Below are 10,935 nucleotides of genomic sequence, written 5' to 3'. Positions count from 1 at the left end.
GTGTACTTTGACAAATGTAACTGACGCGTGCTTATGCGCATTTTTATACAGTATATGGAATTCCAGGCGGTAAAGCGGATGAATCATGTAAAATTTCACGAGCATACTTATTTCTGAATGCGAAATTTCCCGAAAACCCGAAGTACGGCCGTTCGGGAGTACCCGACATTAGTTGAACTCGGCGGGAATAATTTTGAATGTAATAGCGCTTACTGATTTACATGCGCTTGAGAATAACTTTTTCTCAACTATATACATAATGCTCGACAAGTTTGTCTAGTGCTCGTATTACCGACGCAAGCTCGAGGATTTTATTCAACGTCAGCTTCGGATTACGCGTCACGAGATATCAGCGGTACAATATCCAAAGTTGAAACTCCGCAAGCTCAGCGAGCTTTATGGATTCATCGCGCGCTGTCAAACGCAACGAGCTATCGTACAACGCGTACCGATAACACGACTCGAGCTTTTATTCCGCTTCAACTATATACTTAGCGCGCAGCTGATAAATTATCCGGTTTCTTGCGGAGCTGATGTTTTTTTCTCGCCTCGAATATGGTGCGTTATGTATGAAAGATGTATACACTCGACGCTTGCGCTCAACGCGCGAAGCTTGATAAATCATCGGGGAGAGTCTGTAGCGTCGATCGACTGACAAACTCGGCTCTTGTTTAACCAGAGCGCTGTGTACACGCTTGACGGAAGTATTTGGAAAAAGATTTCTCCGTTAAATTACTCCACTCGTATCACCATAAAGCTACGAGTAATTAGCGAGTGGAGGTAAAAACCGGGACAATATACCTTTCTTTTTTTCATATCTCACGTATACCTCGCGTGATTAAAAATAGGTAAACAAAACAGACGAGCTGCTCTCTCAGATTCATCAATTTTAATCCCCTCCTAGAGTTTCCGCGTATACACCCGGGAGTACGAATTTTCATCGGCTGATTGCGAGAAAGCTCTGAAAAAATATTTACCCCATGCCTGCGCAGCTAGCGTGAAAAGCTCGCCAGATTTTTCATCCGAGACCTCTTCATCCTCTCGCTTCCGCCTCGTCAATTAGCGACGGCGTTGCTTATTCGCAACAAAAGCTTGTTATCAACAAACGCAAGGCAAATTAATTACACAACGCTACGAAGTAGCTTGCAGGCATAATTACGCCCTCGCCAAAACTCGCGCACGAGCTTTCGATATAGCGATTGATTTAGATGCGCAAAGCAATAATTGGCCGTTTACCCGCGTTTGATCGCGACCTCCTGTGTGTATCTTCCTTTTCTACGCCTGCGTGAATGTGTTATATCGATTCGTAGCGTAGGTGCGCGTGCACGTGACCGCAGGAGTCCGATGTTAATCTATCCTTTTGTCGGATGATCGACCTGTATACGAGGGCTTTATGAGGCACTTTGGTCTGTATGGCAGATAATAGTTTCATGGTTGATTTTCACTTCGTTCGCGACGCCGGTAAGAGTTGTGGTAATAATGGCTGAGAGTATAATTTTTACTGTATTTTACTGAGCTCCCTTGCATATTTCATGCCGATGATTAATGATCGTCCGCATAGTAGTGTATAAGGGGCTGTTACCAGTGTTCTCACTACTCTAATAGGATTAAGTGAGCTCGAGAAGGTTTTGGGCTTATTTTTAATGAAGAGTATATTGTTGACCCTAATAACTCGAAAAATTAATATATATATATATATATATATATATATATATATATATATATATATATATACGAGCGCTATACACAAGGAAAAAATTAGCCGAAAATTGTTAGATTATACTTGATAATCTGATACGCGATATTTGTATTGCGCTATCGCTGTATACTCGTGTACTATAGGCGTTATTATGCATGTTATGGTTTATCTTGGAGCTTTCCTATATTATTGAAACTCGAGTCTTCTACACTTTTTGTATATTATTATTGAAAGCCTTATTCCAAACATACCGAAGCATAAATAAGGTCAGTACGATGAAATCGATGCGTTCGATATCTCGGACGCGATACGTGTCATTTGATTTCCCCGTGTGTATGCAAACGTCCAGATCGAGGTCTGTCCGTAATTACTCCCGTTGTATACGGCTGCAATTTTTCAGAAAAAAATCTCAATGTACATCATCCTGCGATGACTGCAGCAATTAAGCCCTGAAAAGTACGCAAATTATATGGAAACTCTCGCGCAAAGCTTAATCAAGGCGAGTCGCGAGACTCGTTTCTGTGATTTCGTGTAATTCTCGACTTTGTAAGCCGCTATACTATGCGGTAAATTGTTCGAAGGACGCTTGTAATAAAAAAAAAATAGCAGAAGTATAGTAGCCTTTGGAGAAGATCGTTTCATTGGCGAATTACAGACACGGGTTTATCGGGAATTGAGACAATTTGGGTTTTAAACAATATAATATCTGGAGCCCGTTAAACACACACTACTGAGACGTTCAGTTTAACGAGCGCTGAACAAGCTTACATTCGAGGTGATTCAGTCGGACGTTATTGTCCGTAACTGGCACATAACAGGCCGTTTGAAATTGCATAAAGGCTATAATTGCAATTCGTGAATGAATGCCTTGACTCGACGTCGTCGTAGACTTGCAGTCTATAGATGCAGCGCTCGTCCGGTGCGCGCCGGCAACTGGCGTTTCCGATGTTTTTTTTTTCAATCCCGCATTGACGAGCCGAGTGTGCCGCTTCCGATCGTCCCTCAGATTTTTCTCTTTCTCTGAGTAGTCAGGAAAACTTGAATTGCTTGTTTTCGCCCTAGTCGGAGAAGCAAAATCGGCAGATTGCGTTTTAATCAAGAGCGATGGGGTCTCGCCAGTAAATCGGATTGCGCACGTGTGTGGGCCGTATGGGATATCGAATTTTCGCGAAACAATCCGCACGTTCACCTCTGACCGAGAGAGAGAGAGAGAGAGCGATTGACGTAACAACATTTGGAAAACAAACGCACAATCCGCGCGCCACGTCATCGCTGCTCTATAAATACAGCCCGCCGGATCGAACGAACTCGTGAAAATCAAAACTCTCGCGCTCGAGAGATTAAAAAGCGACCCGCAATTGTTTTTTTCCACCAGTTCTGGTCGGAACGCGGGTAAAACACACGTGTGCACGGGCGACATGTGAGCACGTGCGAGAATAAGCGCGGAAGTAGGTATACGTGATAAGTGGCACGAGCCGTTGCAAACACGCCCCATAAGACGCTCCTATTCGTATTCGTAGGTAGATAGGATAGCTATGTATAGGTGTACGTGCGAGGAGCGAGTAGGTAATGGTTTAATACGACTAATGCTTTGCCGGTACGTATGAGGTGTGGGTGGCGCGATCGCCTGACTCGTCGTCCGACCGCGGAGCATATCGGCCTTACGAGTCCGCGACACGAGTCGAACGCGACTATACTGCTGTTAAGTGGATGTTTTATTTTATGGGGACGATGTTGCAGCATTTCGGGGAATTGTTTGGAACTCGTGAAAAATTCATACCTCTTTGAACGCGCTGAAAAACACGTTTGTCGTATCTCTTACTGCAGTCGGTGCAATATCTGTTATTTCTATTATTATATTATTTATAGACTAACGCGCCGCGGTATATAGGTACTATAGCCGCACTCGAAAAGTCAACACAATGCCTTGCGCTGTTCATTAATTTCAAGGGGAAACATCAATCAGCCGGAGCAGAAATTTTATTCAATTCGCCTTAATTCCCGCTAACGAGCCCTCGCATTTTCTTCTTCCTTCCTCGTCTTTAATACACCAAAAGCTTATACGTGTACAGCACTTTCAACGAATACGTGCCAAACGCTGCTGGCGGCTGTATTTAGCATCGACGACTAAGAATTCAATTACACATTACCGCAGTAAGTATATATTATAGTGAAAGAGGGAAAAGTGACTAAGCTCCATCTCATACGCCTCTCTGTTGATGTTTTGACGCTCACGGATTTATACTCGGCGTTTTCGTCAACTATTATTTTAGTCGCTGCAGCTCTTCGCGCGCCGCTTATTAATACAGAGGGACAGTGCAGCGGCTGACACAGCCTTGAGGTTGAAAAAATAATTAGATTTTTTTTTTAAGTATACGAAAAATGTTAGAATAAGTCGAGACGTACATAATAAAGCTCGGAGCTTTTGCTCGATCGGCGGCGTTGCGAAAATCGCAATTTCCACCTTGAATCATCCGGAACGTGCCTAATAGCACGCTGGAAGTTTAATCGTCCCGAACACGCGAGGACACTCGCTCGCTCGCCGCTTTTTCCCCGCACTGCTCGTTTCATCCCTCTGTTTGCTCGTCCTATTCCTTCGTCGCCTTTTATTTATCTCTCGCTATTCGCTTTTATTTGTCTCGATAAAAACGAGCCTTATATAGCATTGCGCTGTGCGTCACCCTGGCACATCTATATATTGTAAAATTCAAAAATCGTTCGAAAACTTAAATTTTTTTCAAACTCTATTACAGGTGTGTGTAACGCGCGTGTGTCCGTGAGAATAAATAAATCCCGGAGACACAAGCTTGCACTGTATCCCTCCGAAATCCGTCGCATTAACTCGATATTCGCCCGGTATAGCAGCTGCCGCGCGACGCAATCAGGCTTTCTCGCCGGATCAATGCGAAAAAGTTTGCGTTGCGAGTTCCGCCGCGCGTCTTTCGACACTTCTGGCTTCTTACACATCACGCATACCTATATCTATGTATAACTAGTAGATAGTCGAAACTTATTTGATATCCTTTCAAACTCAACTCACATCCCTGGACGCGCGCGCTGCAACGTAAGCTTTATATCTATCGCCCGCAAAAGTCGCCGCGAGAAAAGAAAAGCTTCAGGGGCGGCGACAAAAAGTAACGCGAGCGCGTCGCGCAATAAATTTCATAAGCGCGAGAGAGAGAGAGAGAGCGCAAGTTGAGAAGGAGAGGGGATACGAGGGGTACGGGAGTTATTATATGCAGGCCGGGGATCTGGTGACTCGTGAAGTGAAACCCAATTAAAAGGTGACGCGGAGTGATAGGCGATCGTGCCTCGTGTCGTCGCTGCGCGGAGATTTTTTTTTTTTTTTTTTCGTAACTACTTGTATATGCGCTCTTGTATAAGCTTTTTTCGACGCTTCTTCGCTTAGAGCGAATCGAGACGAAACGTAATATTTTCCGGCTTCCTATTTGTAGTTTTTGGTTTGCGATTATAGATGGCGCACAGGCAATTTCCTACAATCCTCATCAAAATCTTCGCGCGCAGTGTATATGTGGAGGTGCGAGTGTGACACCTATGCCGAAACGCTTGGACCGCTGGTGCTATAACTGCCAATAAAGCCAACCTGTTGCGAATTTAAACGAGACCATTTTTCCGGCCTTCGCTTAACTAGCTCGTACATTTCCGGCGCTGAGAAGCCTTGATACCGAAGAATAAAATATTCGATCGCAGCTTGGGTGGCGCGATAGACGAGAGAAGTAAGTGCTCATCGGCTCGACGTACCAATAATAGCCGAGCGATGGTCATACGTCTATACGCGCTTGATTTTCGAAAGCCGCACTCTGCACTTTCAATTTAATCAATCGTACGGATGCCGACTGCGTTGCTGCCCAGGCGCTCAATCACAATCAGAGCTATATAACGAGTACGAGATATACTTATGGCATACATACGACGCTCGAACAATGTGCGCAATCGAAAGCTCATCGCGTATCGATGATACATACTTTACGGTGAAAATTTCGGTAATTTTGAAGGATCTCGTTGCGTTCGATAGGTAATGTACTATTTCGTGGAAAAATGTTTCTTTGGATTATCGGGTGAATACTCTTGAGAAACAACTTATTATGTATGCATGGAACTAGTTTAGTACGACGACGGAGTGCGAATATATATTTAGAAAATGTAAATTGAAATTGATGACACGTTTAATCGAAAAATAGTTGAGGTATATTATTCCATTAGCGTTAAGTAAGTATTAGCGTGAATTAAGAAATGAAGAAGCTCGGTATAGTATCGATTATTCGCTACGAATATTTAATTTGGAAATGTATAATTACATAAGGCGGAACGTGACTCGTGCCATGAATCCACGATCGAGCGGGCCTATCTTCTCCAGTTTCGGCATAAGGAATACTCGTCTATCGATCAAGGCCATTGAGAAATCTTGCGCTCAAAAAAAAACTCCACAGATATGACCTTTGAATGTATACGTGCGCTAATAGAAAAAAAACCTGTCGTTTGACAATTCGTTCGTCTCGAGATCTCGGAAGTGACTCGAAGGACATTTGAAAGGCCTTTGAACGCACATTTCTCTATGGGTAGTGTTAGACCGTTATATTTAACCGAACTTTCCATTATCTGATCTTTCGTAAGTTATTTTTATGATGGGCAAAGGCTTGACGGCAATGAGATATCGAAGATTTTTAGTAACGATGATTGGAAGAAGTTTTATTTGAAAAACATTTAAGCGTTATTGCTTATTACATAATGTTATTGTCTTAAAAATAAACTCTGCGAAAAATCTTGTTATATATATTATACATTACATAGTCTTAAAACCACTTTCACTTTCACGATGTAGCGTAAACGAAAACTTTGCAATTTTTTAGTATCGTCGGCGATCAAAAAAACTCGTTATGCACTTAAATCAAATAAAAAGCACCAAAATTAATGCAATTAATGTAAAATTAAATGCATCATTACAGCTTTAGTTTGCTTCGAATTTTAAAAAAAGTACTATAAAATTATAGCGTAAATTTTTTAAAATAATCACAATATTCTTTCAAAGTTGATATAGTTCATCGTTTCCATGTTACAAAAATATCTTCATCTAAGTCGATTCTTTAAAAAAAAAATTGTATAACATATACAATCACAAATGTGCAAACAGCTTTGTATTAGTCACTTTATGTCTTCAAAATCTAGAAGAAGGTTTAGTTTTTAGTTTGCAACTTTCACTGAACATCAAAAGCCTCAGAAATCATACTGCTTGTATTCATGTTGGCTCTGTTGCTCCAGGGTTCGCAAATAGCCTTGATCAGCACATAGAACATCCAAGTGAAGAATAACAAAGCGAGGAATGCGGTAGTTCCATATCTAGAAAAAAAAACAAATAATATGAAATAACGTAATTAAGATACGATTTTCAATTTGACAATAGTACTAACCCAATAAGCCAGAAAAAGAACATTCCAATAGTGATGCTGATGATGAAATTGTAGCTGGCAATCGAACGAAGACTGATGTGCGGCGGTAAGCGTTTTTCATAACCAGAAGAAAAGCCACTCGACGTCCGCTTCGGTAAATATACAACTTTTGTTGGCGGTTTTAGAATTTGCCTGGTCACTCTTCCCAAAAAGTCCTGTCTACTATAAGCCTCCATCAGCTCGTGTTGGTACTATATTTGAAAGAAGTAAGTAGTAAGTTTAATTTGTTTCACGCAATCGTTTGCTAGAATACAAATGCGCGCGTATGTTTACCTTTGTATTCACGTAGTCACACAGCTGATAAAATAATCTGACTAGAAAAGCACTTTCGTAGCTGCGAACAGGTTGCAATTCAGGATCGCCTAAGTATTCAATGTAGCGACAATTTTGTCGGCCTTCTTGTATAGGAACATAAACTCCTGGTCTTGTTGAATCCAAGCTAGAGTCCATCTACAGAAAGAAAGTTTAAAGTCACGAGTTGTTCTTAGTAAATTGGATTTGTTTAATATTTTATACGTTTTCCGAGATCGGATTATACGTTGAACTATTTCCATCTTGATTATTATTTTTAAGACAATATTTAACGACAAAAAGCAAACGAAATTAGTAAAAATGAATACTAAAACCATACCGTGCGCATGTTAGATTTGAATTTTTTTAATACGGTCCACAACGATTCAAAAATACTAAAAATACTGCGATTGTATTTAGCTGATTTTTGCTTGTGCGATTTCGATCTTGACTCCATGGTTACTTACGTGAGACTGATGGCAGAACGACGTAGACAGTATGCTCTCATGGTATTCTTGGTCTGCAACGATGGTAGATTGGGGGAGATCTTCAACGTTCACCTATTGGTTAAAAGATAGTTAGAATACCGAGGTACGTTGCTGTAGGGATGCTTCATGCTTAATAACGTTAGTGGTGGGGGTTAGTACCTGGCCTACCTGGAAAATGTCTATGAGCTGTTGCTGAGCATTGGCAAGGAACACAGGGACCCTCTTGCGCTCGTCTAGACTAATATCGTCGGATGAGGTATCCTCCCCATTGAAGAATTCCCAGAGCGACATTAAGAACCTTCTACCTGTCCGCCTTTTCTCCAGCGCTTCGACTAAGCTCGTAGCGGTCAAATGCGCTTGTTTTATTGTGCCCAGAAAGGAAACTATCTGCAGCATTAAGAATATAGCAATAAATACAAATCCGCAATCGAATCCGGATCGACCTAACGGTACACGCACTTCAGGTACAAAGATTATACAACGTTGTAAAATTTACCTGGGAAACCGTGGCTTGTGAAAACATAGGGATGTATTGATAAGAAGGACCCTCTAATTCAACAATTTGTTGACGAACCGTACCGGTCCACTGATTAGTTGTACGATTTCGCGTCGATGCAACATCATCTATGCAACTTTCAACTTCTAATAAAATTTTTGCTAAATGAGGTTGAGAAAATACCTGAAATATGCATAATACATTTAAAAATCAATACTTGTGTGAAATAGGGCTTTTATAATAATTATTTACATACCTTTGTAACTCTAAATAACATGTGCGCATTTTTTGGTGCAACAAGATCCGTTCGCATAAATCGGGGTAGCAACTGATGAAATATTGCTGTATAAGCTAACAAGTTATTTGCAACAAACGAAACCCATCTGTTTGGATCATGAATTTTTCCTTTCTCTTCTTCTTCAGCTTTCCTGAAAAGTACATTGAAAAATTAATTTTGATTTTTCAGATATGTAATGATAGTTTTCTTCTCTCAGAATAAACGTAATAAATACTCTTGTTTGGTGTACACTACTCCTTGTACATATCTCCAAGGCTGTATAAAGCTTAACCAAGCTTCCAAGATTAATCGAAAGGAACTGTCAAGTGGCCAATGATGTATGGCTTTCCTTAAGAAAGTGTAAATTTTTCCTTGAACAGATGGAAGTATAACTCTGAAAATAAATTAATAATTAATTGAAATTAAAATGAGTTTATGAAAACTTTTTACATTATAATACCTTAAGTATATAGTTTTACCTTTTCAATTCATCCATAGCACTTCTATCCCCAATGGAACTATTCGCAAATTCGTGCAAAGTTTTAATGAATGTTCTAACCAAGCGAATATGTTCTCCAGTATGAATACTATGCTACATAATTAAAACGTATGACATTAATTAGTATTAGTAATTTATCTTTTGAAAATAATGCAACTGTTAATGCATGTCCTTACTCTTCGTGGTATGGATCCAGTAATTTGGGGACTTCTAGTTGGGGAAAATTGTTCTTCTTCTGTATACTCCAGCCAAAAATCAAGAAAAACTTGAACAATGGTTTCACTTCGCCAAACCTGAGGTAAACATTGTTGCTGTGGTACTCCAGTATTAGGACTAGTTGAATTGGGTGATAAGATTGTTGTTCTCAAAAGACGTGTCGTTTGTAACCTAATAGATTATTATTAATCAAAGATTATTAATCTTACGAAAATTGATTAGATTTTTAGACAACGTACCTTTTTGTGTCCGTTGCTTGCATCAACTTTCTAGGAGGTGTTTTTTTAACGTATGGTCCAATTATAGGTAAAACCGGTGAATTATCTCTTGGTAAAAAGTGAAACAGATAACAGTTTGCAAGTTCAACGTAAACTGTTTCCCAATTTATCCATACATTATCTTGCTGCTGAATTTGCAACCATGGATTTGTCAAATGGTACGCAAAATGAAAGATGTAGTACTCAAAAGGATATGCAGTGCGTTGAGGAAAATAATAGAGGCAAGTATATTGATTATTATAAAAGATGATTATCAATGATCTTTTTCAATTTTTTAGAAGGATACTCATAGATAAAACTGTTGGAAGTCGAATGCTATGATCTTCTCTGAGTTTATCTGAATAGAATGGTGGAATGATCCCTTCTTCCAGCATGTGACGAATTTTAGACTGTAAAATATATCAAATAATTGAATTATGACCTAATGTACACTGTATAATTACATGCAAAAAATTTAATTGAGATGTACACTTACAGGCAGGTAAGATACTGGAAAGTTATATTTCAAATAACAATCTGGAAGAAGTTTATAACACAGAGAGAATATTGGTCCCTGAGGACTAAGGAAATTGCAAAGTACCTCATATTCCTGAGGATACTTCTTTAGGCTAATGGTATGGAGACCCCACCCAACGTTATCGGATATTCCAAAAATGGAATTTATGAGAACTGGAAAGACATGTTGTAACTCTGTTGTACTCAAAGCATCGATGAGCAAAGCCAACTCCCTGCATCTTTGGACAAGAGGTAGTGTTAAGTAAGCCTGCACTCTGCCCTGAAATAAAATAAATGATAAAACTATTAGTATAATAATATTGTATACACAACATTTTTAAAAGTTGCAGCAACAACGATCTCTTAATTTAATCACCAATGCATTGAGATATACTGTAAATTCATAAGACATGACTGTTAATTGTCGAGAAAGTTCTAACTAGGCTCGGTGTATTACTCAACAGTAAACAAACATTGACAAATTTATAACCTCAAAAAGAGTAACACCCACGTTTATTTGCTGCTTAAATTAGAATATCTATAATTAGAATGATACTTTACCGTGACTACGTCCGCCGAAGTCGTCATCTTTACTATTTTTTCATTTAAATTATTCTATTCACAAAAATAAAAATAAATTTTAAAGGATATGCCGACAACCTTGTTGTTTATAAAGGCGCCATCACGAACTGCACGAAGCAAAGTGCAAGTGACAAGGTTGCGAAATC

The 10,935-nt window shown here is 39.7% G+C and overlaps 1 protein-coding gene across 2 annotated transcripts; it reads right to left on the bottom strand.

Moving 5' to 3' along the window:
* Nucleotides 1-6,381: 6,381 nt before the first annotated feature.
* On the bottom strand, nt 6,382-10,931 carry LOC100123169 (sphingomyelin phosphodiesterase 4). Of its 2 annotated transcripts, none has more exons than XM_031922982.1 (14): nt 10,769-10,931; nt 10,188-10,487; nt 9,999-10,101; nt 9,674-9,905; nt 9,395-9,605; nt 9,199-9,311; nt 8,955-9,113; nt 8,699-8,870; nt 8,443-8,625; nt 8,106-8,333; nt 7,926-8,018; nt 7,441-7,617; nt 7,129-7,358; nt 6,382-7,057 (listed from the first exon to the last, which is right to left on the bottom strand). In XM_031922982.1, the coding sequence occupies exons 1-14, from the start codon at nt 10,793-10,795 to the stop codon at nt 6,916-6,918; spliced, it is 2,370 nt and encodes a 789-aa protein (XP_031778842.1). In that variant the 5' UTR covers nt 10,796-10,931; the 3' UTR covers nt 6,382-6,915. The 2 variants fall into 2 exon arrangements, with proteins under 2 accessions (XP_031778842.1, XP_031778843.1); XM_031922983.2 differs by having other exon boundaries at nt 6,388-7,057; nt 8,115-8,333.
* Between the last annotated feature and the right edge of the window lie 4 nt (nt 10,932-10,935).

Source organism: Nasonia vitripennis, chromosome 2 (assembly GCF_009193385.2).
Source record: "Nasonia vitripennis strain AsymCx chromosome 2, Nvit_psr_1.1, whole genome shotgun sequence".
Lineage (NCBI taxonomy): Eukaryota > Metazoa > Arthropoda > Insecta > Hymenoptera > Pteromalidae > Nasonia > Nasonia vitripennis.
This window is presented reverse-complemented; position numbering and strand designations above follow the sequence as displayed.